A 27,492-nucleotide genomic window follows, 5' to 3' on the forward strand; every position below is an offset into this window, starting at 1 on the left:
TCAGCCGGGTTCTCAGATACGGGATGCAGCCTCCCTGCACTGTGCCATGAACCCTCTGATGCCTCCCCTTGACTGCAATTGTGTCGTCCTTATTCCACTCCGGCTGAGTGCAGGCTGGGGTCCTGGGTGCAGAGGCAGCAGAGCAAATGCAGGCAGAAGGGCCGAGCACCCGAGCTCCGCAGCACAGCCTTCCTTCCGGGCCGAGCAGCTCCGGGGCTTCCATCTCCTCTTGGAGGGCCGCCCACAACCCTCTTCTTGCATCTCCCCCGGAATTTCTGGCCAGGTGGGCACGGTTATGTTCGCACACAGCTCAGATTCATTCAAGCTGGATTCTCTGCAAAAGCAGGGAAAATCCTTTTCCTAACGTCAGAAAGTCTTCAGGAAACTGGGCAAGCCACTCCCAGAAGGCAAAGCCAAGTTCCCGGGCACTGTCCCTGTTTCTTCCCTGTGTCCCTTTTCCTGTGAAGGCGGCTTTCAACCACTGCAAATCCCTGGCTGGTCTCCGAAGCCCAGTCTTGACCTGACCCCCCGACCCCGCACTGGGGATCCTTCCGGTACCTCTTCAAGACCAAGCCCTCGTCCCGTCCATTCCACAGCAGTCGCAGTGAATGAGGATGGACCACCTCACTACAGAATTCAGAATTCCTCCTTCTGGCAACTCTTGTTATTTCTTCCTTTAGAAAACAGGCAACAACAAGGACAACAAACCCACAAACTCCATCATATGCAAACACCACCTGGGGGCATGGCCTGAGAAGGAGCAGCTTCAGCAGACCTGTCTGGAAGGTTCTTGGGGGCCAGCTGCAACCTCACGTCCACTCAAGGCCACACACGGCAACTGCGCTTGAGCAGCACGAGGAAGCCAGCTCCTGGGGGGGGGGGGGGGCATCTTCCAGCCTCCTGCACGTTTGCTTCCTGCCTCCCTCCTGAAACTAGCACTAGCCTACTGCTCTTTTGCTTCCCTCCCACCCTCATAATCACATTATCTTTTAAGGCACGTGGTCTTTTCTTAAGCTAGCCTGTCTAGGAGAAGAGAGCAGAAATACCCTAAATAGTCTCTTCAGGGCCCAGGCATGGCCACAAAACTATTTCGGGGCTCCTTCTAGGCGGGGCCACCTGGTCAGGGCGTGGGGACACGTGGTGGGTCCTAAAGCATCTTCCCAGGGCTGCTCGGTGTTGTTTGTTTCCTGATTACCAAAGCACCATACGTGCCTCCTGCCAAGGCCTTCTGGGGGCGCTCCTCATGGAGTCACCTCTGCCAGCACTTGACGCCTTCTATGGCCAGAACAACTCAACTCCATCCCCCCAGCGTCATTGGCCCCTAAACAGAAACAACCCAGGCACTTTCCCACTGCCTAAAAGCAGATCCAGAGCGGCCCTGCCCTTCCTCCACCTCTTTAATCAGGGCTACCAGTGACCAGAGGGAGTGTGCAGAAGCCCAGCCCTGTTGGGGCATTGGGAATCACTCATTCCAAATTCTCCAATACTGGCTTAGGTATAACACGCTGAGCAGACTATTTTTTTTTTTTTTTTGAGAAGTTTGCTTTTATTCTTAATGAGTTCTTTGTTTTATGAAGACGGGAAGGGGTGGGGGGCACATCTGAAGAAGAGGCTGCACCCGCAGCCTCGGGAACCCCATAACCCTAAGGGGGTGCCTGGGTGCAGTCCCTGCCACTCCCCCTGGATCCCGCTCCCTGCTGGTGAGAGCTCCAGTACCAGAGCCCCTGTGACCCTCCGGGGAGACCCACATGCAGTTCTTGGTCCTGGATTCCTGGCCCAGCCCTGGCTGCTGCAGGCGTCTGGGGAGTGAGACAATGAATGCAAGGTCTCTGTTTCTCTGCGCGTACAATAAAAATAAACAATTCAAAAAAAAAAAAAAAAAAGCATTAAGAAAGCGGAGAGGAAGTGCGAGGCGAGGGCTGGCTGCGCCAGGCAGCGGAGCCCCGGGCTCTGAGTCACCACCTGTGAGCACTTCCTACAAGCCCCATGTTTGCAGCGGCACCGCACACCCGCAGGCTTTTCTGTGCCCGTGCCTGGTGTGGAGAAGGCAACTCCAGGGTTCGGGTCGTCCGCGGCGCTGGCTGGAGTCCGCGGCAAGTTCCTTCCTTGCTTCCAGGTTCCGCTCCAGCTGCGGGACGGCACCTCGCGGCGCGGGCAGCAGGTGAGCTGGGCTCTGGCGCCGCCGCACCTCCCCAGGGCGCTGGCGAGGAGAGTGGGGCGTGAGCGCCCTGACCAGAGAAATCCGGGCAAAATGCGTCCTCGGGGCGCGAGGTGAAGCCAGGGCAATGGCAGCGGAAACCGCGGGGCGTCCTGCAGCTGCAGTGCACAGGGATGGAGATCGAGATCGCAGGCAGGAGCCTCCTACATAGGGACCAGCTGTGGCTGCCTCATGTCTGTCTCATATTCACCTGCCTCGTGTGCAGGTGCTGTGGGCCTGCGATTGAATCTTTACTCCCAGTGCTTGCCTCACAGAGCTAAGAGTTTAAAGCAGAGGTTAAAAAACAAAACAAAAAAACCACCATGCTCACGTGCGAGCAATATATTTAATTAACAGAGAATATACACTCACACGTGCCTGTGGACCACCCCACACAGAGATACCTGTCACGCGTGGGCCCCAGTTACCTGTGGGGGGAGGGGAAGCCGGAGAGGGAGGGATTCACATGCTCCATCAGCCTCCTGTGAGATAGAGGGAGGCGCCCTAACCGAATGCCTAAATACAGTGAAATTGGGCTTGTGTGCGGCTCTCTGGGGCTTCAAGGTGCCTCCAGGTGGAGTTTAATTTCCACATGGCCATCATGGTGTCTCCTGCTTCCTGGTCCTGGATGAGACACAAGGGTGTGGTGGGAAAGTGGGCATCCTGGGCTGACAGGTGAGGGGCGCAGAGACACAGTGTGGGGCAGGCAGAAACTCCAGCTCACCTGTCCCTGCCTGAGCTTCCTGCCGACTCCCCCCATTCCCAAGGCGGACAGAGACGCCATGCAAGCGAATGGAGCCCAGAGTTGGCCGCCATCCTACTTTGCCTACCCCAGATGAGAACACCCGACTACCGGGTGCAACCCTGCCGTGGTGGCTTCAGGGGGAGTCCCTGCTGCCTGTGTAAGACGCGGCAGTGGGTCCTATCTTGCCTGTGGCTTCTGGTGGCCTCTAGGGATAGTAGTGGAGTCCTGTGGTTTGGGGCCTACTGTCCCTTCTCTCTTACCCAGCAGTCTTGTGGCTTACGTGGGCCAGAGGGTCAGTCCTGGAACTGCAGGTGTGAGCTGAGGGCAGGAGGTGCGGTCTCAGTGCTGGTATCTCAGAGAGTGGGCCACCTGCCTCTGCAGTCGCTGAGTTCCCTCCGGCCCTGCTCTGCCAGCTGAGAATCCTGTTCATCTGTGGCTGCCGGGCCTTTCTCATGACCTAGGGAGTGAGGACTCCGGCTCATGACGGCAGCCCTGAGGCTGGTGGTCACCGAGAGCCCATGACCAGAAGCCTCCTCTCTCCCAGGGCCCAGTCTCAAACCAGGAGTCACACTCAAATGGTGTGCATGTCCCTGCTGCGAGTGTCACGGGACACTGAGAGCCCATGTCCTGATTCTCCATTAGGAATAGCCCTGGGGGCTGGTGCTGTGGTGCAGTGCATTGAGCCGCCATCTGCAGTGCCAGCATCCATATGGGCGCTAGTTCAAGTCCTGGCTGCTCCACTTCTGATCCAACTCCCTGCTAATGTGCCTGGGAGAGCAGTGGAGGATGGCCCAAGTACTTGGGTCCCTGCCCCATCTGCGGCCATTTGGGGAATGAGCCAGTGAGCCAGTGGTTGGAAGATCTTTCCCTTTCCCTCTCTCTGTAACTCTGCCTTTAAAAAAAGGAATCACCATGAAATCCACACAGGATCTTTTGCCACCACAAATGCCTGCTGTTTTGAGTGGTCCTGAGTCAGGGCCACAGTAGCCAATGCAGCCTCACTCACTCATTCATGTACTCTCTCTGACTGCTTCTGTGCTACAAAACCAGAGGTGAGTGGATGTCAGTAGGACAACAAGGCTTGCAAAGTCTAAGAAATTTACAGAAACTTCTAGGGACCAGGGTGGGATCAAACATGAGAGAAGATAGAACACTAGTGTAGTGTTAGAGGTATTGGGTTTTTAAATGTACTATCCAGGTTATGGGGGAGGCAGTGCCCAACACTGCACGTGGCCTGCCTAGCAGGGCAGCCCTGATGCCCTGATGCTGCAAGTGGCTCACTTAAAGACTATTCATTCCTTTTTTTTTTTTAAGATTTTATTTATATATTCAAAAGTCAGAGAGTTACACAGAGAGAAGTGAGGCAGAGAGAGAAAGGTCTTCTATCCACTGGTTCACTCTCCAATTGGCCGCAAAGGCTGGAGTTGAGCCAATCCGAAGCCAGGAGCCAGGAGCTTCTTCCGGGTCTCCCACAGGGGTGCAGGGGCCCAAGGACTTGGGCCATATTCTACTGCTTTTCCAGGCCATAGCAGAGAGCTGGATCAGAAGAGGAGCAACCAGGACTAGAACTGGCGCCCATATGGGATGCCGGTGCTTCAGGCCAGGGCGTTAACCCACTGCACCACAGCGCCGGCCCTAAGACTGTTCATTCCTAATACAACTGCATGGAATGTGAACTGGCCATTGTGTGGGGTACTGACCCAGAAAAACTCCTGTGAGTAGAACCTGGACCAGGTGTCCACTCACTACCTGGCCACACTTGTACCACAAAATTACAAGGCAGCCACAAAACTGCTTCAGATACTTGGGTGTTATTAATCAATATACTATGCATTATATGAATGTCTAGGTGTTGTATTTTCTTTTAAATTTTTATTTATTTATTTTCATTTACTTGAAAAACACAGAAAGAGAGAGGGAAAGAGAGAGATCTTCCATTCGCTGGTTCACTCCCCACAACAGCCAGGGCTGAGCCAGGCCAAAGCAAGGAGCCTAGAATTCGGTTTGGTCTCCCTTGTGGGAGCCAAGACTCAACTACTTGAGCCATCACCTGCTGCCTCCCCAGGTGCACAATAGCAGGAAGCCAGAATGCAAAGCTGAGCCAGAATTCAGCCCCAGGCCCTCCAATGTGGGGTGTGGGCGCTCCAAGCCACAGCTTAACCACTACTTCAAACACCCACTTTCCTGGGGTATTTTCTACTTTGCCACTGGTTAGCCAAGCAAATGGCCGTCCACCCCCTGAGAAAGGCCACCAGTGTCACTGCCCTTGCCGTGGGGTTGAAGGGCCCTTCCTGGAGGGAACATGACCTCTCCCCTCAAGTTGTGGGGTCTGGGTCAGAGCCATGGCTGAAGTCTGGAAACTGGACACAAGGATTTCAGAATTCTTGCTGGGGCGGCTGCATTTCAGCCTCCTGAGTGCTGGCCCTTGTGTTTTGTGGGTTTTTTTGTAATGATTTAGTCAGGCAGTTCCAGGTTGGCTGCACATCTGGTTTGCTGCTAGGTCCCCACAGCATTGTAATCACAGCACCTTCCTTAGTTCCGGCAGCTCGGCACGTGCACTTGGGATCTCTCGAGTCAGGATTCTTCACCCCCATTACCACTGGGAGCCCACTTTGGGGACACCTTCTGCTATGGCCAGTCCCAGGCGTGAGCAGGAGGCATGGCTGTGGCTCTGATGATGCGGGCGCTTTTCTCTGTTTGCTTGGTGAACCTGTGTCCCGTGGAGCAGAGGCCTGGACATTTCCTTGCATTTTTGTTTTATTTCCACTCTGGCACGTGTGCTTCTCTCAACATTTTGTTCCCTCCCTGAACAACCTACCATGGAGGTTCTGAGTTGTCCAGTGCATGTAGTATGGGCCATCGCCTCCTGAGCTTCCAAGAGTTGTACTAGTACCACATCAGCATCAGTGTCCAAGGGACTGAACTGTATCCTGCACCTGGAACTCTCCCTCATCCAACTCTGATTGCACCCTGACCCTGTCCCACGATGATCCAGCACCCTCCAGGGCAACCCCACACACTCCCAGCTTCCCGCAATCTGTGTGGGCTGCATCTGCAGACCCTCTGCCATCCAGGCCTGGCACCTCCCCAACAGGGCCATGGGCTAGGGGGTAGGAAGAGTGATGGTGGAGCCATATCTGAAGAGTGAGGTTTCTTTGTGGGCAGAGGCAAAAGGAGGAGCATTTGATTGATGAAGAGATGAGCCCAGGGAACTGTCAGTTTTTTGACCCCTGCCTTTTAGTAGGATTTTCTGCTGTCACAGAGCTGGTGACAGCTCTTTGACCCGGACGCCAGAAAGTGGACAGAGGTTCATCCTGGGGCCAGCTGGTTGAAGACGACCTGGGAGAATGACAGGCAGCTGACTGAGTTCTTGCGGAAGGTGTCCGTGGGAGACTGCACAAGGTGGCTGGGGAACTTCTTGTTGCCCAGGGAGGAGATGCTGGAGTCTACAGGTAACTAGGGCCAGGGGTGGCGGGAAGGGGTTTTCCCTGGAGATGAGGTGAAGCCACCCCAGTGTGTGCGTGCACGGTGTGGGTGCTCTGTGCATGTGAGCGTGCTGTACCTGGGTGTGTGTGCATGTAAGTATTGGAATGTGTACATAGATGCATGGGCTGTGCCTGTGTGTGCATGCAAGTGTGTGGGCGTGTGCATGTGGGTGTGATAGTGTTGGTGCGATGGTGTGGAATCTGGCAGATGTACATGTGGGAATGTGGATGTGTGTGCCTGTGTGTGCATGTGAGAGTGTAGACATGAATGCATGTGTGTGTGTGTTGTACCTATGTGTGCATGTCTGAGTGTGTGTCTGAGAATGTGATCCAGTGTGGTGTGTCCTCCCTACAACAACAGCAGCATCTGGCGCTGTGCCTTCCCTCACGCCTCTCCTCCTCCTCCTGCTCATCTCTTCCTCACGGCTTGGATTTCAGTGCCCTCACCCCGCTCTGCTGGCCTCCACCCCGTGGCTGTCACTGTTCTAGAGCTGCTCGTTCGCCGTCCTCTCTTCCTAGAATCCCGGTTCTCCCGATTCTTCTGCTCTCTCTCTCTCTCTCCCTTGGTTCCTTCAGAACCATCTCCAATGCCAGCTCCTGCCTCCCTTCCTGGTGCCACCCCAGGACGGTCTGCATGGTCATCCCAGCTTCGTCTGGCAGATCTTTCCCATCCTCCCTCCCTTCTATCCTAGGACCTGGTTCTAGTCCTGGCTGCTCCTCTTCAGGTCCAGCACTCTGCTGTGGCCTGGGATAACAGTAGAAGATGGACCAGGTGCTTGAGCCCTCCCACATGGGAGACCGGGAGGAGGCACCTATCTTCTGGCTTCGGATTGGTGCAGCTCCAGCTATGGTGGCCATTTGGGGAGAAACCAGCAGAGGGAAGACCTTTCTCTCTATCTGTCTCTCTCACTGTCTGTAACTCTACTGATCAAATAAATAAATACAATATTTAAAAAAATGAACAAGCAAGGTCTGTTGTAAGCAAAGTCCACTCTCAGGGCAGGAGAGTGGGCGGGCAGGGGGAACAGCATCTGTGCTGAGGACCTGAGGAAGATTCCTTCTTTATTGCAATTGATGGGGTGTGTGTGTGTGTGTGTGTGTGTGTGGAGAATTCCTGAGACGGGAGGAGGACTCTAGGAGTAGCTGGGGCTGTCCTGGAGCAGGGCATCACCTGTCTTTTCTCTAACCAGGGCCTCTCCCATCTGTGATGCTTTAATCACAACCACAGTGACACACGGCTGACATGACGCTGCCTACCTGGGACATTCACCACTGGGTGCTTTTGGAGTTTCTGTACCATTTTGTTTTTATGTATTGATTCTGTATTTTAACCTCTCATGAGCCATTAGCCCAAGTTCAGGAACATTGGTGCTATGACTTGGATCACATCTCTTCACTAGCTGTGCCTTGTCATTCCCTGCTCTACCAATGGCCCAGCGACCCAATGCAGCACACTCCACTGTGGGAGATCCCGTGAGACTGCCTGCCTAGCCCATGCAGTTATCTGAGTGCTGGCAGGCCCAGGAGCCCCAGGCACGTTTCCCCAGCCCTGCCTCTGCCAATCAGGTAAACAGCTCCTGGGTGTGGCCCAGGCCCACCTGGAAAGCTAGGAGCCTATGTGACCTTCAAGCTGATTGAGAAGCATAGTGGCACCAATACCACCTTCAGCTATAGAATTAGTGCTGCCATGAATCAGTTAGGCGCCCTCTGCCTGCCCTTTACAAGGTGTGCTTGGTGCTAATAAAGCTGTCGTGTGCCCTGAAACTTGTCTCCGTTGCATCTTGTGGAAGAGTGTTGCTGCCCCACCCCAGTGCACAGGACTCCTGGGATGAGCCCACGACTGGCCTCCAACGTGGGGTCTGAACACGTATGGTGACCTAGGTTCAGGCTCGCAATGCCTCTCTGCTAGGTGAAGAGGGTACCTCGTTGTTTTAGGGACCACGGACACAGTCATGGGCTCCCCGTGTGGACATGTGAGAAATGGCTGGCCATGTTTCTAACTTATCTTTCCACCTCCCACCCTGTCCCTTATCTTCGTACTCTGCCTGAGCCACAGCCCAGGGGTAGAGCTCCCATGGGGAAAGTGAGACAGCCCTGGGAGCCTGGTCCCAGCATGAGACCTGATCAGAGAGTGAGGGCTACTCCAGCCCTGCAGGCCGGGCCTTCCAGCTGCTCCAGCGAGGCGCCCTGGAGGATGCATGTATGGGGGTAGAGGTGGGGTCTATGGCAGTCAAGGTGGAATCCAAACCCCAGACCCCTCTATGGTTGCTGCTGGCATAGTGAGGGCACAGAGAGTCTGGATCCCAAGCATCAAAATGTACAACTTGATAGAAGATTTGTTTCCTAAATACTGTGTGCTTTATTTATGTACTAGTGTCCCTGAGCTGGCGCTCCATGCCATAGAGACAGCAGTGGAGAACAGCGGGTGCTCCATGGACACCTCTCACCCATCAAGAGGGAAAGGGGAGACTGAGCTGTGCCCCACCCCGGAGTGGGGTTTTAACAAGGCCAGGAACCCAGGATGCCTGCCTGCCTGCCTGCCTGCAGCCCGCCCACCTGTTCTTCCTCTGTCTGTCCTCCTTCCCTCCTTCTCCTTCTCCCCACCCTCCTCTGCCTTTCCTTCTGTAGGTAGAGCAAGACACACACACACACACAGAGAGACAGAGAGAGAGAGAGAGAGAGAGAGAGAGAGAGAGAGAGAGGGAGGGTGGGAGGAAGGCAGAGAGGGAGAGAGAGAGCGCTCTCACCTGCAGTGTTCAGGCTTGTAGGTACTGGACTCACTCACTCCTGGCAACCTGCTTCCTGTGTGGCCTCAGTGCCCTTTTAACACCAGGGCCCTTTTAGCATTCAGTGCTCAGGGCGGGACAGGGCAGGCCTAATTGTCCCTCAAAAAGATTCGGGGGCGGGGGCGAGCTCACTGGCTGTCCCTTCGATTACTGAAAAAAAAAAAAAAAAAGAGACACCAGAAATCTCACGCACATTTAACTAAAGCAGCAAACTTCAACGGGGAGAAAACATTTATAACAATAGCGCTAGTTTTCCTTGGGGAAGACGGTATCGGCGCAACTGCAGACGAAGCCTTAGTGGCAGCCGCAAAGATTAATCTATAACTTAGCTGTCTTGAAGCCACTCTCACCCCATCCTCCCTTCGACCAATAAAACCACTTGACATCACAATTCCTGTACTAGAATACCCAGTGAGCTCCGAACTGACTCACTCACACAGCCATGGAGCTGCTGGACGGGCACTGCTTCCCTTCCCTGCTGCTTCTGCTCCTGTGTCTGCTGGCAGCCGGGCTCGGGGCACCGCTGGCCGGTGAGTGCAGGGCACAGGGCAGGGAGAGAGGGTGGGGACCTCCTCGCAGGCCTGCGCTTCCCAGTGGAGGCTTCTCCCAGAAGTCACAGGAGGAGGATGGGAGGGGGCGGTGGAAAATGCTGGTGCCCCAACCCTGGGCACGGATCCAGTGGTCACGTGGAGGAGAGCGCACCCTGCACGGAGGCGACCTCGGCTTTCCCCTGACCCCTCCTGCAACCAAAAACTCCCCTTCCAACCCATCAGCATCCACTTGCTGCTACACAGCTCACAGCCTCATCAGGCCACTTCACTCCTGAGTTGATGAGTCCTGTGAGCCCCGGGGCCATCTCAGCACGGGACCAGGAACACAGGGATTGCCTGCCAGTCTGCCTTTCTCATCCGGCCACCTCCCTCCTGAGTCGCCTAGTCACTGGAAGCCTGTAGAAAGTCTTGGCACAGGACCAGGATCCCCGGGCTTCGGGTCTAATCTGTCCCTCGCTCATTGGGCCGGTCCTGACTTCTCCCCTACCTGAAGGCGTCTATCCCCTACCTGAGGAAACCCCAGGCAGGCACACCTGGACCTCAGCCCAGGACCTGAATTCGAAGGGATGGGGCCACCATTCCCCCACCACCACCCTGGGTTCAGGCACCTTCTCCTGACTTCCTCCTGGCTGCTGGGAGGAATCGCTATAGGTGATGAGCCTTGTTTTGTACAGAACTGGCCAACTTGTGTGCAAAGGACGACTGTACTGGCTCTGAGTCATCTGTCTCCCCAGCTGCTCAACTCTTTCTGGGGGTGGCAGTGACACCACCAGCCAGGGACAACTTGCAAAGGAACTAGGGCCCAGATCTGAGCAGGGTCCCATTTGCCCACCCCAGGTTCGCGGCATCCTCAATGCCCTGGCTGCTGGAGCCCCAGCCCACAGGGTGTCCTTCTCGAGTGGAGTCTCGGGTGTGTGTGTGAGAGTCAGCAGTGGATTCTGTCCTGCTGCGGCTTCTGGTGGCTGCAGGGAGAGGAGTGGGGTCCTGTGGTTGCAGCATTACTGCTACTCCTGTACTGTCCAGCGGGGTCCTGGGTCCACGTGGGGACACTCCCTGAGCTGCAGGTGTGAGCTCACCTTGAGGTGAGTGGTGCTGCCTCGTGCTGGCATCAGTGGACAGGCTCCCTGCTCCTGCACCCCACCAGGAGTTCCTCAGAGGCAAGGGGCACGGGTGGCTCCAGCTCAGGAAACTGAAGATCTGGGCTTGAGTTCTGTGATTTACCCAGGACCAGCATCCACGGGATGCGCGTGGAGATCTGCGGTTCCTGTGATGGGTTTTGGAGTCCTCGTGTGCTCATTGCCCGAGTTACCCAGGCTTTTCTACAACCAGAGAACTACAGTAAAAGCTGTTGCTGTCTCTCACTGTAAACCTGTGACTGCCTTGACCTTTCCTAAGAAAGAGTTTCCTCTCCTCTCACTGGGTCCCGCTCAGTGCTGCTGTTTTCAGTCCTCGTCTGGACAGGAGATTTGGCCTCAGGTGCGGGTAGGGGAGGCGGTCATCATCCAGCCACTGTGCTAACTGCTTCTGCCAGCTGCTTCCCGGTGTGTGGTGTCAGCCCTGGTTGGGTCCACATAGGTGCATGTGTGCATGCACTCAGGTGACAGGTGCACTCCTGTATGTCCACCTGTCTCTTCACACTCTTCCCTGTAGGACGCCCCAGCTGACTGATCTGCCCTGATCGCCCACTCCTGCCATACTCTGGAAACCGTGTTTCTCAATCCTGCCCTCCTAGCCACACCTGTCTCTGTCTTTCTCTTGCCTCTTGGAGTCAGTTCTGCCAGATGCTCCCAGAAGACAGTGGCTGCCCAGGGACCATGCACACCATGGTTTGCACTTTCTAAGCACGTGGTGTCGGAGTTTCTGTTCAGATGTATGTGAGCTTAGGTACTGTGTGTGCTTACACAGGACTCCTGTCACCAGCTCCCTCCGAGTCTCGGGGGCCATGCTGGGACCCTGTGTACTTGGTCAGAGAACCTGAATGAATTACAAGGAGAACAGGTGGCAGAAAGTCAGGAGCCAGTGATGGAGTTGCCATGGTGGGAAGTGATCTCCCTGTGTCCCAGCCCCGACCTTCAGGCGGGCTCCTGAGTGTCTTGGAGCTGGGGGAGAGGTTGAGTGTGAGTCCTTTCTCATCCCCATGCCTCACTCGTGTTTCTCTTCCACAGACAGTCACTCCCTCTGCTATGTCATAACTGTCAATCCCAAGGCTGGACCCAGACAGCAACGGTGTGATGTTCAAGGTCACGTGGATGACAGGAGGATTCTGCACTATGACTGCAGCTTCACTAAGATCAGCTTTTTTGACCCCCTTGGGAGGGAAGTGGATGCCATTGACAACTGGGCAGAGCAGACAGATATGCTGCGAGATGTGGTGGACGCCCTCAACCAGCAAGTGGCTGAAATGAAACATTCCACAAGCAAGGGTGAGCCTGAAAGACCCTGGGCAGAGGACAGGTATTGTGAACCAGGACTGAGGATTTCCATGTGCAGAACTGGTCGCTGCTCTTCATTTGGAGGCCCAATGGCAGGGCGGGAGAGGTGGGACATCAGGGCCAGGCGATGCAAAGTCGACGGGAATGCAGGATCCCAGGTGGGGCAAAGGGTCTGTTAAGCCAAATCTGGGCATGGGGAGTTCCTTATGTTTCTGTGAAGTTGCAAGTTGGCCCCACGCAAGTGCTCCAGGAGAAATTGCAGGATGCAGAGGACAGAGCAGGGCCAGGAGATACCAGAGAAACGGATGGGAGAAGTGGATTCAAGGTGGGGCAAAGGATCTGTCAAGACTGATCTCTGACAATGTCTTTCCAATGGGACAGATCCCCTGAGCCTGCAGGGCAGGATGTGCTGCTGGCGTGGAGCCAGTGGTGGCACACACGGGTCCTGGCAGTTCAGCTTCGGTGGACAGATCGGCCTCCTCTTTGACCCGGACGCCAGAATGTGGACAGAGGTTCATCCTGGGGCCAGCTGGTTGAAGACGACCTGGGAGAATGACAGGCAGCTGACTGAGTTCTTGCGGAAGGTGTCCGTGGGAGACTGCACAAGGTGGCTGGGGAACTTCTTGTTGCCCAGGGAGGAGATGCTGGAGTCTACAGGTAACGAGGGCCAGGGGGGGCGGGAAGGGGTTTTCCCTGGAGATGAGGTGAAGCCACCCCAGTGCATGCATGCACGGTGTGGGTGCACTGTGCATGTGAGTGTGCTGTACTTTGGTTTGTGTGTATGCGAGGGTATGGGTGTGTGTGCATATAAGGGAGTGGATGCTGGTGGGTGTGGCGTGGGAATGTGGGTGTGCATGTATGAGAGTGTGGGTGTGACAGTGTATGTGTGCTGAGTGAGCCTATGCGTGTCCTTTGCTGTTTGTGTGCATGTTAGGGTGCTGTGTGCATGTGTGTGTGATGCTGTGTGTCTAAGAAAGCAATCCAATATGTGTCCTCACATCCGGAGCTGTGCCTGTCCTCACGCCTCTCCTCCTCCTCCTGCTCATCTCTTCCTCAGCGTGTATTTCAGTCCCCTCACCCGCCCCCTGCTGGCCTCCACCCCGTGGACATCACTGTTTCTAGCCCTTCTTCGCAGTCCCCTCTTCTTAGATTCGCTTTTCTCCCGTTTCCTCCGCTCTCTCCCTTGGTTCCTTCAGAACCATCTCCAGGTCCAGCTCCTGCCTCCCTTCCTGGTGCCACCCCGAGCCTCTCCCATCTTGGCCCCCCAGGAGGGATGGTCTGCATGGTCACCCCGACTTCCTCTCTGGCAGATCTTTCCCATCCTCCCTCCCTGCTACCCCAGGACCTGTCCCAGCAGTTCACAGTATGGTTGCCAGCTGTGTGCACAGCTGCCTTTCCCAGGAGCAGGAGCTGGAAGGCCTCCCTGGGGTTTGGGTTCTGGACAGGGCCTCCAGTGTTCTGCTTCCATTTCAGCACGGCCACCCACAACCTCAGGACCAGTCCCATTCAAGGCCACGGCCACCATACCCATGCCCTTGGCCTTTCTCCTGCTCCTCACCAGCTCAGTCCTCCTTGTCATGCAAGGGGAGCCATTCTGAGTGACAGGTATGGAGGGCAGCATTGGGAGGGGAGCAGAGGGCAGATGGGATTGGGTGGGACGATGGCAGAGGGAATTCCCAAGTCCAGCCCTGCCCCCTGGACTGCACTGTCTCATTCTGGAAGTGAGACAGGAAAATCAGTCCTCATGTCCCTCAGTAGCATTAACTGGGACCAGCTCAGCCCTGAGTTCTAAGAAATTCTCCCTGTCAGGAGCCAGCCTGGTGGAGGGAGAGGGAGAGGGAGGGGCCCTTTCCTACACCGGGTTCAGCAGCTGGTTCATGGCCTGTGGGTTGAAGAAGGCTTAGCCAGCTCAGGATTTTGTAGCGCAGATTCAGGGCCCAGTCACGGGAGACTGGGACACAGGAACACAGGCATAGGGTTTGTGGGCAGCAAGCAGCATGGACGCTCACTTGAGGAGTCGTTGTCAGAGATCCCACCCTCCAAGCAAAGAGGAGGCTGAGCCCATCCCAGGATGAGGGGTGGGAAGGCCTTTGGGAACCAATTCCTAATGCAGAGGGCAGGGCGTTCCTGTTACCAGAGAACCTGTCCAAGGTCTTGGTCCCCCTGCAGGAAGAGAACTCTGGAATGCTCCAAGGTTAAAATTAACTAGCAAGGTCTGTTGTAAGCAAAGTCCACTCTCAGGGCAGGAGAGCGGGCGGGCAGGTGTACAGCATCTGTGCTGAGAATCTGAGGAAGATTCCTTCTTTATTGCATCTGATGGGGTGGGGAATTGAGAATTCCTGAGACGGGAGGAGGACTCTAGGAGTAGCTGGGGCTGTCCTGGAGCAGGGCATCACCTGTCTTTTCTCTAACCAGGGCCTCTCTCATCTGTGATGCTGGAATCACAACCACAGTGACCACACGGCTGACATGACGCTGCCTATCTGGGACATTCACCACTGGGTGCCTTTGGAGTTGTTGGGCCGTGGAAAGTGCTTGCAGCCCTCTTGGGCCTCTGGGGTCTACTCACGTCGAGCTGTGTGCATTGAGAGCTCCCCTACCCAGGGACTCTGGCCCCTTCCTTCTCTACTGGGAAACAGGACGAGCCTGTCTCTGTCGCTCCCCCTCTTCGTGGAGGAACGACACAGGACCCTGCGCTGTTCTTTTTTCTGCTCGGCCCTCCCCGGGTTTGCTGCTGGTTCTTCCCGGGTTGGCTACTATCCCTTCCACCTCCGTGGAAGGGCAGTTCCCCCTGGCCGCATTCCCCACTTCCGCAGGGGAGCGGCACACCGCCGGCCGGCTTTCTCGGGGGCTGCACGGGTTCCCTTAGATGTTCCCCATAGATGTTCCTGGTGCATGCCGTCTCTCTCCTCCTTTATAGTCCTCCTCCGCCAATCCCAACTCGGCTGCCCACACGCCGAGTACGCTGCTCTCCAATCAGGAGCAAGTCCTACAGTTAATTGGTTGAACTGGAGGCAGCTGTGCGGAAGCTGTTTACTTCTCTCCCAGCGCCATATTGTGGGAGAGCAGATGCATAGAATAAGTCTTAATTCCAGTAACTCAGTCTAGTCCGGTTGCTCCCCACAGATCCCCCTTTCTTTTTATTTTTTGGCATTGATACGCGCCTGTCTTCGGTGTCCCGCGGCACACACTCTGCTCTACTTGCTAGAGTTGCCACAGGCTCTTACAAGTCCTATCAATCAGGCAAACCGAATCCGGGTCCTCTCTTCGCCATGTTGTGAGGAGGTTTTTAGGCGCTGATGCGTGCCTGTGTTCGGTGCCCTGCAGCGCATGCTCTGGTCGAGCCTGCAGGGGCTTACAAGCCCTATCAGGCAAACCGAATCCAAGCCTTCTCTTTGCCTTTTTGTGGGGAGGCCTTACTGATGTTAATTCGTGCCTGTCTTCGGTGACCTGCGGCGCATAAGCTGCTAGCCGCCCAGGTGCTCATCGCCTCACTAATCGGGCAGACCGAATCCAAGCCTTCTAATTGTTGTATTGTAGGGAGGCCTTTCTATTTCTCTATTTCTCTATCTCCGGGCATTCCTATTTCTCCCATTTTACTTCTGTCTGCCAACATTCCCATTTCTCTCACTCCACTTCCAAACTTCTGTTTCTCTTATCCCTGCGGCTTCCCGCCGGCGCTCGCCCCGAGGCTGCTTCTCGGCTCTGCGCGGCTTCCCGGCGCCTCACCCCGCCGGCGGGTTCCTGGCTCTGCGCGGCTTCCCGGCGCCTCGCCCCGCCGGCGGGTTCCCGGCTCTGCGCGCACGCTCCGCGGTCTCCACGCACTTCGCGCCCGCACCACGGCCTCGCGCCAGCCCTGCGTTCCCTATCTATTCACGCCCCGTGCTCTCTCTGCACGCGGCGGCTTCCGCGAGTAACACAGCGTAGCTTACGTGTCCGCCACTAGCATTCAATCTAAGTTCCCCGGGCTAGCCTGGCGAATTCAACCCAGCGTACGTCTCCGCCCCACGGTTTGGCTTCCCGTCCTTTGCTCCCCGGGCTAATCAGACGGATCCCAACCAGGCTCACGTTTCAGCTTCTAGTTTCAACTTTTCGCCCCCTATTCCCGGGCTAACTTGAGAATCCCAAAGTGGCTTTCGTATCCGCCTCGGCCTGCCCCCCGCGGCTTCAATTTCCCTAACATTTTTCTCTACCCGGTATGTTTCCCCAAACTTTCCTCCAACGATATTCCTCCCTCATTTCTCCTGGCCTCTCCCCACAGTCCGCGTCCGAGTCTGTTTGTTCTAGCTTTCACTTTCGCTTTCGACCTTAGAGATTTCTCCCAGCTTCCCCCCGTAGTCCGTATCCGAGTCTATGCCTAGGCTTTCAATAGCTTCTTCCGGCTCCTTTTTCGTCCGGCTTTTCCCTAGGCTGTTTGCTAGTCTCTCCCTCCGATATTTTCCCTAGGCTGTTTGCTAGTTTCTCTCTCCGATATTTTCCCTAGTTCTTCCCGTTTCTTCCCTCCTAAGTTTCATATCCGTCCTAGGTTTCCTATCCGAGTCACGGCACCATTATGTCGCTCCCCCTCTTTGTGGAGGAGCAACACTGAACCCTGCGCTGTTCTTTTCGTCTGCTCGGCCCTCCCCGGGTTTGCTGCTGGTTCTTCCCGGGTTGGCTACTATCCCTTCCACCTCCGTGGAAGGGCAGTTCCCCCTGGCCGCATTCCCCACTTCCGCAGGGGAGCGGCACACCGCCGGCCGGCTTTCTCGGGGGCTGCACGGGTTCCCTTAGATGTTCCCCATAGATGTTCCTGGTGCATGCCGTCTCTCTCCTCCTTTATAGTCCTCCTCCGCCAATCCCAACTCGGCTGCCCACACGCCGAGTACGCTGCTCTCCAATCAGGAGCAAGTCCTACAGTTAATTGGTTGAACTGGAGGCAGCTGTGCGGAAGCTGTTTACTTCTCTCCCAGCGCCATATTGTGGGAGAGCAGATGCATAGAATAAGTCTTAATTCCAGTAACTCAGTCTAGTCCGGTTGCTCCCCACATGTCTCCTGTGACCTCATCAGGCTGAGGAAGGATGTAGGCCCTGCCTAGCCCAGGAGCCCAGATTCCGTGCTGAGTGGCCCAGAGTCCTATGTGGAAGCGTTCCTTTGAGGGAATAGGGAAGACCTGGGAGACTTGGTCAAAGTGTCATTTTTATTTATTTATTTATTTTTAGCTTTTTTTCAATTGACACCTGGAAGAGCCCAGTTTAACATCCAAGTTATAAAGAGAAACACGGAATATAAGAAGGAGAGTGACTGCAAGCAGTCGTGCCAGTGAGAGTTTAGATCAGCCTGCAAGACACTACCTGTGCACTCCTTCTCGTGTTACATTTCTTTACCATTTTGTTTTTATGTATTGATTACATATTTTCACCTGTCATGAGCCGTTAACCCAAGTTCAGAGAGTGCGGGCTACTCCAGCCCTGCAGGCCGGGCGTTCCAGCTGCTCCAGCGAAGCCCAAAGCCCAGAATGGGCGCCCTAGATGATGCATGCATGGGGTTAGAGGTGGGGTAAGGCAGTCAAGGTGGAATCCAAACCCCAGACCCCTCTACGGTTGCTGCTGGCACAGTGAGGGCACAAGAGAGTCTGGATCCCAAACATCAAAATGTTTGACCTGATTGAAGATTTGTTTCATAAATACTGTGTGCCTTATTTATGTGCTAGTGGCGCTGAACTCATGCTCTTCACCATAGAGACAGCAGTGGGTGGCAGCGGGTGCTCAATGGACACCTCTCAGCCAGCAAGGGGGAAAGGGGAGCCCAAGGTGTGCTGCACCCCACACCCCAGAGTGGGGTTTTAACAAGGCCAGGAACCCAGGATGCCTGGTGCCTGCCTCCCTGCAGCCCGCCCACCTGTTCTTCCTCTGTCTGTCCTCCTTCTCCTTCTCCCTACCCTCCCTCCACCTTTCCTTCTCTAGGAAGAGCAAGACACACACACACACACACACACACAGAGCAAGCAACAGAGAGAGAGACAGGGAGAGGGAGAGAGAGAGAGAGCGAGCGAGCCCGTTCAGGCGTGTAGGTGCTGGACTCTGACTCACTCTTGGCAACCAAGAGACTCACTCTTGGCAACTGGCTGTGCAGCTCTGCGCCCTTTTTTTTTTTTTTTTTCAGGCAGAGTTATAGACAGAGAGAGAGACAGAGAGAAAGGTCTTCCTTCTGTTGCTTCACTCCCCAAATGGCCACCATGGCCGGCGCTAGGTGCTTCCTGGCCTCTCATGCGAGTGCAGAGGCCCAAGCACTTATGCAATCCTCTACTGTCTTCCCGGGCCACAGCAGAGAGCTGGACTGGAAGAGGAGCAACCAGGACAGAATCCAGCGACCCAACTGGGACTAGAACCCAGGCTGCTCATGCCGCAGGCGGAGGATTAGCCTTGTGAGCTGCAGCACCAGCCCTCCGCACCCTTTTAAAACCGATGCCCTTTTAGCTCCTAGCGCTCAGGGCGGGACAGGGCAGGCCGAGCTGTTCTTCAAAATGATTCGGAGGTGGGGGTGAGCTTCTCACTGGCTGTCCCTCCGATTACTGGAAAAAAAAAAAAAAGGCACCAGAAATCTCACACACATTTAACTAAAACAGCAAACCTCAAGAAGGAGAAAACAATTCCAACAATAGCGCTAGTTTTCCTTGGGGAAGACGGGTATCAGTGCCCCTGTCAGCGCCCTTGCAGACTAAGCCTTAGAGGCAGCGGCAAAGATTAATCTATAACCTAGCTGCCTTGGAGCCACTCTCACCCCAGCCTTCCTTAACCAATAAACCCGGGTACCTACACAATTCCTGTACTTAAATACCCAGTGAGCTCTGAACTGACTCAGTACTCTGCAATGGAGCTGCTGCCCGGGCACCCCTTCACTTTTCTGTAGCTTCTGCTTCTGCGTCTGCTGGCAGCTGGGCTCTGGGCGCCGCTGGCCGGTGAGTGCGTTCAGGGCAGGGCACAGGGCAGGGAGAGAGGGTGGGGACCTCCTCGCAGGCCTGCGCTTCCCTGAGGCGGCTTCTCCTGGAGTCCAAGGAAGAGGATGGGATGGAGCAGTGGGAACTGCTGGTGCCCTACCCCCCATCCTGCCGACAGTAGGCACAGAGCCAGGGGGCACGCAAATGAGTGCGAACCTTGCACGGAGGCGTCCCCGCTCGACACCCACAAACTCCCACTCCAACCCACCAGCGTCCACTTGCTGCCAGCCACTGACAACTGGGCAGAGCAGACAGAAATGCTGCGAGATGTGGTGGACGCCCTCAACCAGCAAGTGGCCGAAATGAAACATTCCACAAGCAAGGGTGAGCCTGAAAGTCCCTGGGCAGAGGGCAGGGTTTGTGAACCAGGACTGAGGATTTCCACGTGCAGAACTGGACAATGCGCTTCCTTTGGAGGCCCAGCGACAAGGTGGAGAGGTAGGAAATCAGGACCAGGCGATGTTAAAGGGGACGGGAATGCAGGATCCCAGGTGGGGCAGAGGGTCTGTCAAGACTGATCTGGGCACAGGGACTTCCTTATGTTTCTGTGAAGTTGCAAGTTGGCCCCACTCAAGTGCCCCAGGAGGAAGTGCAGGATGCAGAGGACAGAGCAGGGCCAGGAGATACCAGAGGGACGGATGGGAGAAGTGGATCCCAGGTGGGTCAGGGGATCAGTCAAGACTGATCTCTGACAATGTCTTTCCAATGGGGGCAGATCCCCTGAGCCTGCAGGGCAGGATGTGCTGTTGGCGTGGAGCCAGTGGCGGCAGGCACAGGTCCTGGCAGTTCAGCTTTGATGGACAGATCGGCCTCCTCTTTGACCCGGACGCCAGAAAGTGGACAGAGGTTCATCCTGGGGCCAGCTGGTTGAAGACCACCTGGGAGAATGACAGGCAGCTGACTGAGTTCTTGCGGAAGGTGTCCGTGGGAGACTGCACAAGGTGGCTGGGGAACTTCTTGTTGCCCAGGGAGGAGATGCTGGAGTCTACAGGTAACGAGGGCCAGGGGTGGCGGGAAGGGGTTTTCCCTGGAGATGAGGTGAAGCCACCCCAGTGTGTGCGTGCAAGGTGTGGGTGCTGTGTGCATGTGAGTGTGCTGTACCCGGGTGTGTGTGCATGCCAGGATATGGGTGTGTGTGCATGTAAGGGTGTGGATGCTGGTGCGTGTGAAGTGGGAATGTGAGTGTGTATGAATGAGAGTGTGTGTGTGACAGTACATGTGTTCTGTGTGAGCCTGTGAGTCCTGTGCTTTGTGGGTGCATGGTAGGGTGCTGTGTGCAGGTGTGTGTGAGCCTGTGTGTCTGAGTTCACAATCCAGTGTGATGTGTCCTCCCAATGACAACCGCAGCATCACCTCTGTGCCTGTCCTCACACCTCTCCTGCTCTTCCTGCTCATCTCTCCCACACGGCGTGGATTTCAGTTCCCTGACGCGCCCTCCTGCTGGCCTCCACCCCGTGGACATCACTGTTTCTAGACCTTCTCCCTCGCCTTCCCCTCTTCCTAGAATCCCGGTTCTCCCTTTTCCTCTGCTGTCTCTCTGGGGTCCTTCAGAACCATCTCCAGGTCCAGCTCCTGCCTCCCTTCTAGCCACCACCCCCAGCCTCTCCCATCTTGGCCTCCCAGGAGGGACGGTCTGCATGGTCACCCTGGCTTCCTCCCTGCTATTCCAGGACCTGTCACAGCAGTTCACAGTACGGGTGCCAGCTGTCTGTATGGTTGCTTTTCCCAGGAGCAGGAGCTGGAAGGCCTCCCTGGGGTTTGGGTTCTGGACAGGGCCTCCAGTGTTCTGCTTCCATTTCAGCACGGCCACCCACAACCTCAGGACCAGTCCCATCCAAGGCCACGGCCACCATGCCCATGCCCTTGGCCTTTCTCCTGCTCCTCACCAGCTCAGTCCTCCTTGTCATGCAAGGGGAGCCATTCTGAGTGACAGGTATGGAGGGCAGCATTGGGAGGGAAGCAGAGGGCAGATGGGATTGGGTGGGATGATGGCAGAGGGAATTCCCTGAGTCCAGCCCTGCCCCCTGGACTGCACTGTCTCATTCTGGAAATGAGACAGGAAAATCAGTCCTCATGTCCCTCAGTAGCATTAACTTGGACCAGCTCAGCCCTGAGTTCTAAGAAATTCTCCCTGTCACGAGCCAGCCTGGTGGAGGGAGAGGGAGAGGGAGGGGCCCTTTCCTACACCAGGTTCAGCAGCTGATTCATGGCCTGTGGGTTGAAGAAGGCTTAGCCAGCTCAGGATTGTGTAGCGCAGATTCAGGGCCCAGTCACGGGAGACTGGGGCACAGGAACACAGGCACATGGTTTGTGGGAAGCAAGCTGTATGTACGCTCCACTTGAGGAATCATTGTCAGAGTGGGCAGCAGCGGGTGCTCCATGGACACCTCTCGCTCAGCAAGAGGGAAAAGGGAGCCTGAGCTGTGCTGCAGCCACACCTCGGAGTGGGTTTTAACAAGCACCAGGAATGCAGGACACCTGCCTGCCTGCCTGCCTCCCTGAAGACGGCCACCTGTTCTTCATCTGTCTGTCCTCCTTCCCTCCTCCTGCTCCTTCTCCTTCTCCTCACCCTCCCTCCACCTTTCCTTCTGTAGGCAGAGCAACACACACACACACACACAGGGAAAGAGGGAGAGAGAGAGAGAGAGAGAGTGAGAAGGAGGGAGAGAGAGAGGAGAGCGTTCTCACCTGCAGTGTTCCGGACCCTGCAGGTGCTGGACTCTTTCTGGCTCTTGGATGGCACAAAGCATCCCAAGGAACAACTCCATCCAATGCTCCCTGTGCAGCCTCTGCGCTTTTAGCTCAGAGCGCTCAGGGCAGGACAGGGAAGGCCCATTCTCCTTCAAAACGATTGGAGGGAGGCAAGTTTCTCACTTGCTGCCCCTCCGATTACTGAAAAAAAAGAGAGAGAGAGAAACAAGAGAAATCCACACACATTTAACTAAAGCAGCAGCTTCTACAGGGAGAAACATTTCCAACAATAGCCACTAGAGTTTCCCTGTGGAGGATGGGTGTCAGCGCCCCTGCAGGCAGCCCTGGTAAGTGCAGCCACAAAGCCAGCACGGGTAACTGCAGACAAGATTCAGGGGGCTACCTCAGAGCTGCTCTCACTCCACCCTTATTTCGAGGGCACAGGGCCAGCAGCCAGTGGCGCGAAGAAGTCCTTGTAACTGTATGTAAATGAGTTGGCTGTCCTTAAATACGCAGTCAGTGCTGAACTCACTCACTCCAGGATGGAGCTGCTAGCCCTGCGCTGCTTCACATCCCTGCTGCTTCTGCTCCTGCCTCTGCTGGCAGCCGGGCTCCGGGCACTGCTGGCCGGTGAGTGCTTTCAGGGCAGGGGAACAGGGCCTGGGAGAGAGGGTGGGGACCTCCTCTCAGGCCTGTGGCTACCCTGAGGCCGCTTCTCCTAGAGGTCACAGGAGGAGGATGGGAGGGGGTGGTGGAAACTGATGGTCCCCAGGGCCGTCCTGGGGTCACTGAGCCAGGGGGCGTGAATGAGTGCGGACCCTGCAGGAAGGCCATCCCCCAACTCCGCTCTGCAACCACAACTCCCCCTCCAACCACCAGCGTCCACTTGCTGCCAGCCACCACCCACTATCCACCACCGCTCACAGCCTCGTCAGGCCACATTGCTCCTGAGTTGATGAGTTCTGTGAGCCCCGGGGCCATCTCAGCACGGGACCAGGAACACGGGGATTCCCTGCCAGTCTGCCTTTCTCATCCGGCCTGTTCTGCCCTGAGTCGCTTAGTCACTGGAAGCCTGTAGACTAGTTTGCCACAGGACCAGGATCCCCGGGCTTCGGGTCCAATCTGTCCCTTTCTCATCTGGCAGGTCCTGACTTTTCCCCTACCTGATGGCATCATTCCGCTGCCAGAGGTCACCCCAGGCAGGCACACCCAGACCTCAGCCCAGTGCCTGAATTTGAAGGGATGGGGCCACCATCCCCCCACCACCACCCTGGGTTCAGGCACCTTGTCCTGCACTTCCCCTCGCTGTTGGGAGGCAGCATTATAGGTGACGAGCCTTGTTTTCACAGGAGCTGGCCAACTTGTGTGCACACTGAAATGGGTAGACGTCCCTTGTGTAGTGGGTGTGGCCTTGCCTGTCCACACTGGAGGCCCAGGCTAGGATCTCCAGGTAGGAATTGCCCTACACGGCCCCTTTCCCAGCACAGAACTCTGTCAGTGGAGAATGGGGCAAATACAACCGCGTTCATTCATTCATTCATTCACATCTTCAACCAATTTGTGGAGAGATGGGATGAAAAGGTGTCTAATTGGGCGCAGAAAACGTTTTGAAACCTGTGCACACAGAGTCCCTGTTTTCCTGGGAACATGTACTTTCTGTGAGCACCTTGAAGACCCACGTGTTGTCTGAGGTTCCTGTGGTGCTGGAAGCTCAGAGCGGGGTGGTTGCAGCTGATGCTACATGGCCTGCAAGCCCTTAGCTGGTTACTAGATATCCTCTCAGAGGGAATTCTGGGAGTCAGCCTGGTATTCACCCAGTGTTCACCTGCTTCACCACCTGTCCAGCAGACTCAGCTACCTTACAGGGTGGTCTCACCCATAATCTGTGTTAAGTTCCTGCAGGAGGAGTTTCTTCCACACGCAGGGGAGGATGACTCACACCCTGTGCTTGCAGGGCTGCTGCTCAAACAGCTCCCAGCAGCTGAGAGGCCTCCCTTAAGGGAGGAATGTGAGCTGGCAGATGTCAAGGTCTTGCCCAACCCCTCCTGACAGGCTTCCTGTGATCTCCAGCCATGGGAGCCTACCATGACTGTGAACTAAACAGACCTGCTGCTCTCCACCCTCAAGAGGCCCCTCTGTGGCCCAGGGTCCCTCTCCAACACCCTCCCTGCTCACTTCCTACCTAACCTAGAGCCAGTACCTCTGGAGGAGTTAAGAAGACGCCTGCCTTTCACAGGGCGCCCACCATGAGTTCCTCACAGGCGAGGGGCACGGGTGGCTCCAGCTCAGGAAACTGAAGTTCTGGGCTTGAGTTCTGTGTTTTACCCAGGACCGGCGTCCATGGGATGTACGTGGAGATCTGCGGTTTCTGGTTTGGACGTTGGTGTCCTCGTGTGCTCACTCCCCGAGTTACCTAGACTTTCCTTCACCCAGAGGCGTGCAATGAGAGCCGTTGCTGTTTCCCGCGGCCTGCCTCTCGGGAAACCTTGTTCTCAGTCCTGCCCTCCTAGGCACACCTGTCTCTGTCTTTCTCTTGCCTCTTGGAGTCAGTTCTGCCAGATGCTCCCAGAAGACAGTGGCTGCCCAGGGACCATGCACACCAGGGTTTGCACTTCCTAAGCACGTGGTGTCGGAGTTTCTGCTCAGATGCATGTGAGCTTAGGTACTGTGTGTGCTTACACAGGACTCCTGTCACCAGCTCCCTCTGAGTCTCGGGGGCCATGTGAGGACCCTGTATACTTGGTCAGAGAACCTGAATGAATTACAAGGAGCACAGGTGGGAGAAAGTCAGGAGCCAGTGATGGAGTTGCCATGGCAGGAATTGATTTCCCTGCGTCCCAGCCCCGCCCTTCAGGTGGGCTCCTGAGTGTCTTGGAGCTGGGGGAGAGGTTGAGTGTGAGTCCTTTCTCATCCCCACGCCTCACTCGTGTTTCTCTTCCACAGACAGTCACTCCCTCTGCTACAACATAACTGTCAATCCCAAGGCCAGACATGGACAGCAACGCTGTGATGTTCAAGGTCACATGGATGACAGGAGGATTCTGCACTGTGATTGCAGCTTCACTCAGATCAGCTTTTTTGACCCCCTTGGGAGGGAAGTGGATGCCATTGACAACTGGGCAGAGCAGACAGAAATGCTGCGAGATGTGGTGGACTCCCTCAACCAGCAAGTGGCTGAAATGAAACATTCCACAAGCAAGGGTGAGCCTGAAAGTCCCTGGGCAGAGGGCAGGTACTGTGAACCAGGACTGAGGATTTCCATGTGCAGAACTGGATACTGGGGTTCCTTTGGAGGCCCAGCGACAAGGTGGGAGTGGTAGGACATCAGGGTGAGGCGATGAAAAGGGGACGGGAATGCAGGATCCCAGGTGGGGCAGAGGGTCTGTCAAGACTGATCTGGGCACGGGGACTTCCTTATGTTTCTGTGAAGTTGCAAGTTGGCCCCACTCAAGTGCCCCAGGAGGAAGTGCAGGATGCAGAGGACAGAGCAGGGCCAGGAGATACCAGAGAGACGGATGGGAGAAGTGGATCCCAGGTGGGGCAGAGGACCTGTCAAGACTGATCTCTGCCAATGTCTTTCCAATGTGCACAGATCTCCAGAGCCTGCAGGGCAGGATGTGCTGCTGGCGTGGAGCCAGTGGCGGCAGGCACGGGTCCTGGCAGTTCAGCTTCGATGGACAGATCGGCCTCCTCTTTGACCCGGACACCAGAATGTGGACAGAGGTTCATCCTGGGGCCAGCTGGATGAAGACGACCTGGGAGAATGACAGGCAGCTGACTGAGTTCTTGCGGAAGGTGTCCATGGGAGACTGCACAAGGTGGCTGGGGAACTTCTTGTTGCCCAGGGAGGAGATGCTGGAGTCTACAGGTAACTAGGGCCAGGGGGGGCGGGAAGGGGTTTTCCCTGGAGATGAGGTGAAGCCACCATGTGCATGTGTGTGTGCAAGGGTTTTGGTGCAATGGTGTGGTTGCCGGTGGATATGCATGTGGGAACATGGATTTGTGTGCATGCTGTGTGTCTGTGTGTGCATGTGAGGATGTAGGCATGAATGCATGTGTGTGTGTTGTGCCGGTGTGTGCATGTCTGTGTGTGTGTCTGAGAACGTGATCCAGTGCTGTGTCCCTCCCTATGACAGCAACAGCATGGCTGCCTTTCCCAGGAGCAGGAGCTGGAAGGCCTCTCCTGGGGTTTGGAGTCTGCATGGGGGCCTCCAATCTTCTGCTTCCATTTCAGCGCAGCCACCCACAACCTCAGGAGCCGTCCCATCCAAGGTCACGGCCACCATGCCCATGTCCTGGACTTTTCTCCTGCTCCTCACCGGCTCAGTCCTCCTTGTCCGGTAAGGGGAGCCATTCTGAGTGACAGGTATGGAGGGCAGCACCGGGAGGGAAGCACGGGGCAGATGGCTGGCTTGGGAAATGGGAAAGGGATTCCCTGAGTCCACCCCTGCCCTCTGAGCTGGACCTGCTTGTGTGGAGATGAGTCCCGGAGAAGCAGACCTCATGTTCCTCAGTAGAAAGCTGAGCCCCACCCTCTGAGTCACCAGAACCTTCCCCAGGGACTCTTAGTGTAGTCAGAAAAAATCCACACTGAGAGTCTGAACATGCAGAGCACCATCCATCCCTCCGTCTCCTCCATTCACCCCACCCTTTTCCTTATCAGGTGATCTCCTGCTGTTTCTGCCTTTGTGCCTTAGGTGTTTTCACTAGCTTGACCCGTGCAGTTGATGCAAGATGTGATATGGAAGCTTGAAGAGCTTGAGGCAAATGGGATGGAGACATTGGGCTGCCAGAGAAGGCTGATGCACAAGTTCTTTTTTTTTTTTTTTTGGTCTTTCTTTCTTATTTAAAATTTCTATTTAATAAATACAAATTTCAAAATTACAACTTTTGGATTATAGTGGTTTTTCTTCCTATAACCACCCTCCCACCTGCAAACCATCCCATCTCCTACTCCCTCTCCCATCCCATTCTTCATTAAGATTCATGTTGAATTATCTTTATATACAGAGATCAACTTAGCATATCCTAAGTAAAGAATTCAACAGTCGATGCATACGTACTCATCACAAAATTTCTTTTATCCAGTCTTCAGTTAATGGGCATTGGGGTTGATTCCATATCTTAGCTATTGTGAGTTGAATTGCAATAAACATGAGGGTACAGATAACTCTTTCATATGCCGATTTCATTTCACTTGGTAAAATCCCAGGAGTGGGATGGCTGGGTCATATGCTTGGTCTCTATTCAAATTTCTGAGGTAACTCAATACTGACATTCCACAGTAGCTGTACCGGTTTAATTCCTACCAACCATGGATTAGGGTACCTTTTCCCACAAATCCACACCAGCCATGTTGTTTATTGATTTCTGTATGAAACCCATTATGACAGGGGTGAGGTGAAACCTCACTGCAATTTTGGTTTGCATTTCCCTGAGGGCTAGTGACCCTGAGCGTTTTTTAGGGTGTCTGTTGGTCATTTGGATTTCCTCCTTGGAAAAATGCCTGTTTAAGTCTTTAGTTCATTTCTTGACTGGATTGTTTGCTGTTGTGGAGTTTCGTGATCTCTTTTCATATTCTGGTTATTAATCCTTTAGCAGTTGCATAGTTGGTAAGTAATTTCTGCC

The 27,492-nt window shown here is 55.3% G+C and overlaps 1 protein-coding gene and 1 long non-coding RNA gene across 8 annotated transcripts; both read left to right on the top strand.

Annotated features, from left to right (window-relative positions):
- The first annotated feature begins 680 nt into the window (after positions 1 to 680).
- Positions 681 to 8,191, top strand: LOC138843072 (uncharacterized). 3 transcript variants are annotated; one of them, XR_016233626.1, is made up of 3 exons: positions 681 to 2,161; positions 6,184 to 6,394; positions 7,618 to 8,191. It is a non-coding gene; the product is annotated as an uncharacterized LOC138843072 (long non-coding RNA). The 3 variants fall into 3 exon arrangements; XR_007915890.3 differs by lacking the exon at positions 7,618 to 8,191 and adding an exon at positions 7,120 to 7,389; XR_016233627.1 differs by lacking the exon at positions 7,618 to 8,191 and adding an exon at positions 7,120 to 7,389 and having other exon boundaries at positions 1,967 to 2,161; positions 6,187 to 6,394.
- Positions 8,192 to 9,665: 1,474 nt separating this feature from the next.
- Positions 9,666 to 26,751, top strand: LOC108176303 (UL-16 binding protein 5). 5 transcript variants are annotated; one of them, XR_016233629.1, is made up of 8 exons: positions 9,666 to 12,187; positions 12,578 to 12,853; positions 13,670 to 13,801; positions 14,612 to 19,497; positions 19,889 to 20,164; positions 20,975 to 22,494; positions 23,214 to 23,314; positions 24,808 to 24,944. XR_016233629.1 is itself a non-coding variant. In XM_070074602.2 (6 exons), the coding sequence occupies exons 2-6, from the start codon at positions 23,242 to 23,244 to the stop codon at positions 26,572 to 26,574; spliced, it is 726 nt and encodes a 241-aa protein (XP_069930703.1). In that variant the 5' UTR covers positions 21,141 to 22,494; positions 23,214 to 23,241; the 3' UTR covers positions 26,575 to 26,751. The 5 variants fall into 5 exon arrangements, 3 of the variants coding, with proteins under 3 accessions (XP_069930703.1, XP_089188704.1, XP_089188703.1); XM_070074602.2 differs by lacking the exons at positions 9,666 to 12,187; positions 12,578 to 12,853; positions 13,670 to 13,801; positions 14,612 to 19,497; positions 19,889 to 20,164 and adding exons at positions 25,457 to 25,732; positions 26,099 to 26,204; positions 26,562 to 26,751 and having other exon boundaries at positions 21,141 to 22,494; positions 24,808 to 25,065; XM_089332578.1 differs by lacking the exons at positions 9,666 to 12,187; positions 12,578 to 12,853; positions 13,670 to 13,801; ... (1 more) ...; positions 19,889 to 20,164; positions 23,214 to 23,314 and adding exons at positions 25,457 to 25,732; positions 26,099 to 26,204; positions 26,562 to 26,751 and having other exon boundaries at positions 21,151 to 22,211; positions 22,309 to 22,494; positions 24,808 to 25,065.
- The last annotated feature ends 741 nt before the right edge of the window (positions 26,752 to 27,492 follow it).

The sequence above is a fragment of the Oryctolagus cuniculus genome, chromosome 5 (genome assembly GCF_051225735.1).
Source record: "Oryctolagus cuniculus isolate XC-2025 breed Fujian yellow rabbit chromosome 5, ASM5122573v1, whole genome shotgun sequence".
NCBI classification, from domain to species: Eukaryota; Metazoa; Chordata; class Mammalia; order Lagomorpha; family Leporidae; genus Oryctolagus; species Oryctolagus cuniculus.

Excerpts from the sequence above, each read along its gene's own strand:
- LOC108176303 (XM_089332577.1), top strand. The coding sequence starts at position 22,407 with ATGGAGCTGCTAGCCCTGCGCTGCTTCACATCCCTGCTGCTTCTGCTC. Across the intron at positions 25,066-25,456 it reads GAAACATTCCACAAGCAAGG|ATCTCCAGAGCCTGCAGGGC; the intron begins GTGAGCCTGAAA and ends CAATGTGCACAG. Across the intron at positions 25,733-26,098 it reads GGAGATGCTGGAGTCTACAG|CGCAGCCACCCACAACCTCA; the intron begins GTAACTAGGGCC and ends CTTCCATTTCAG.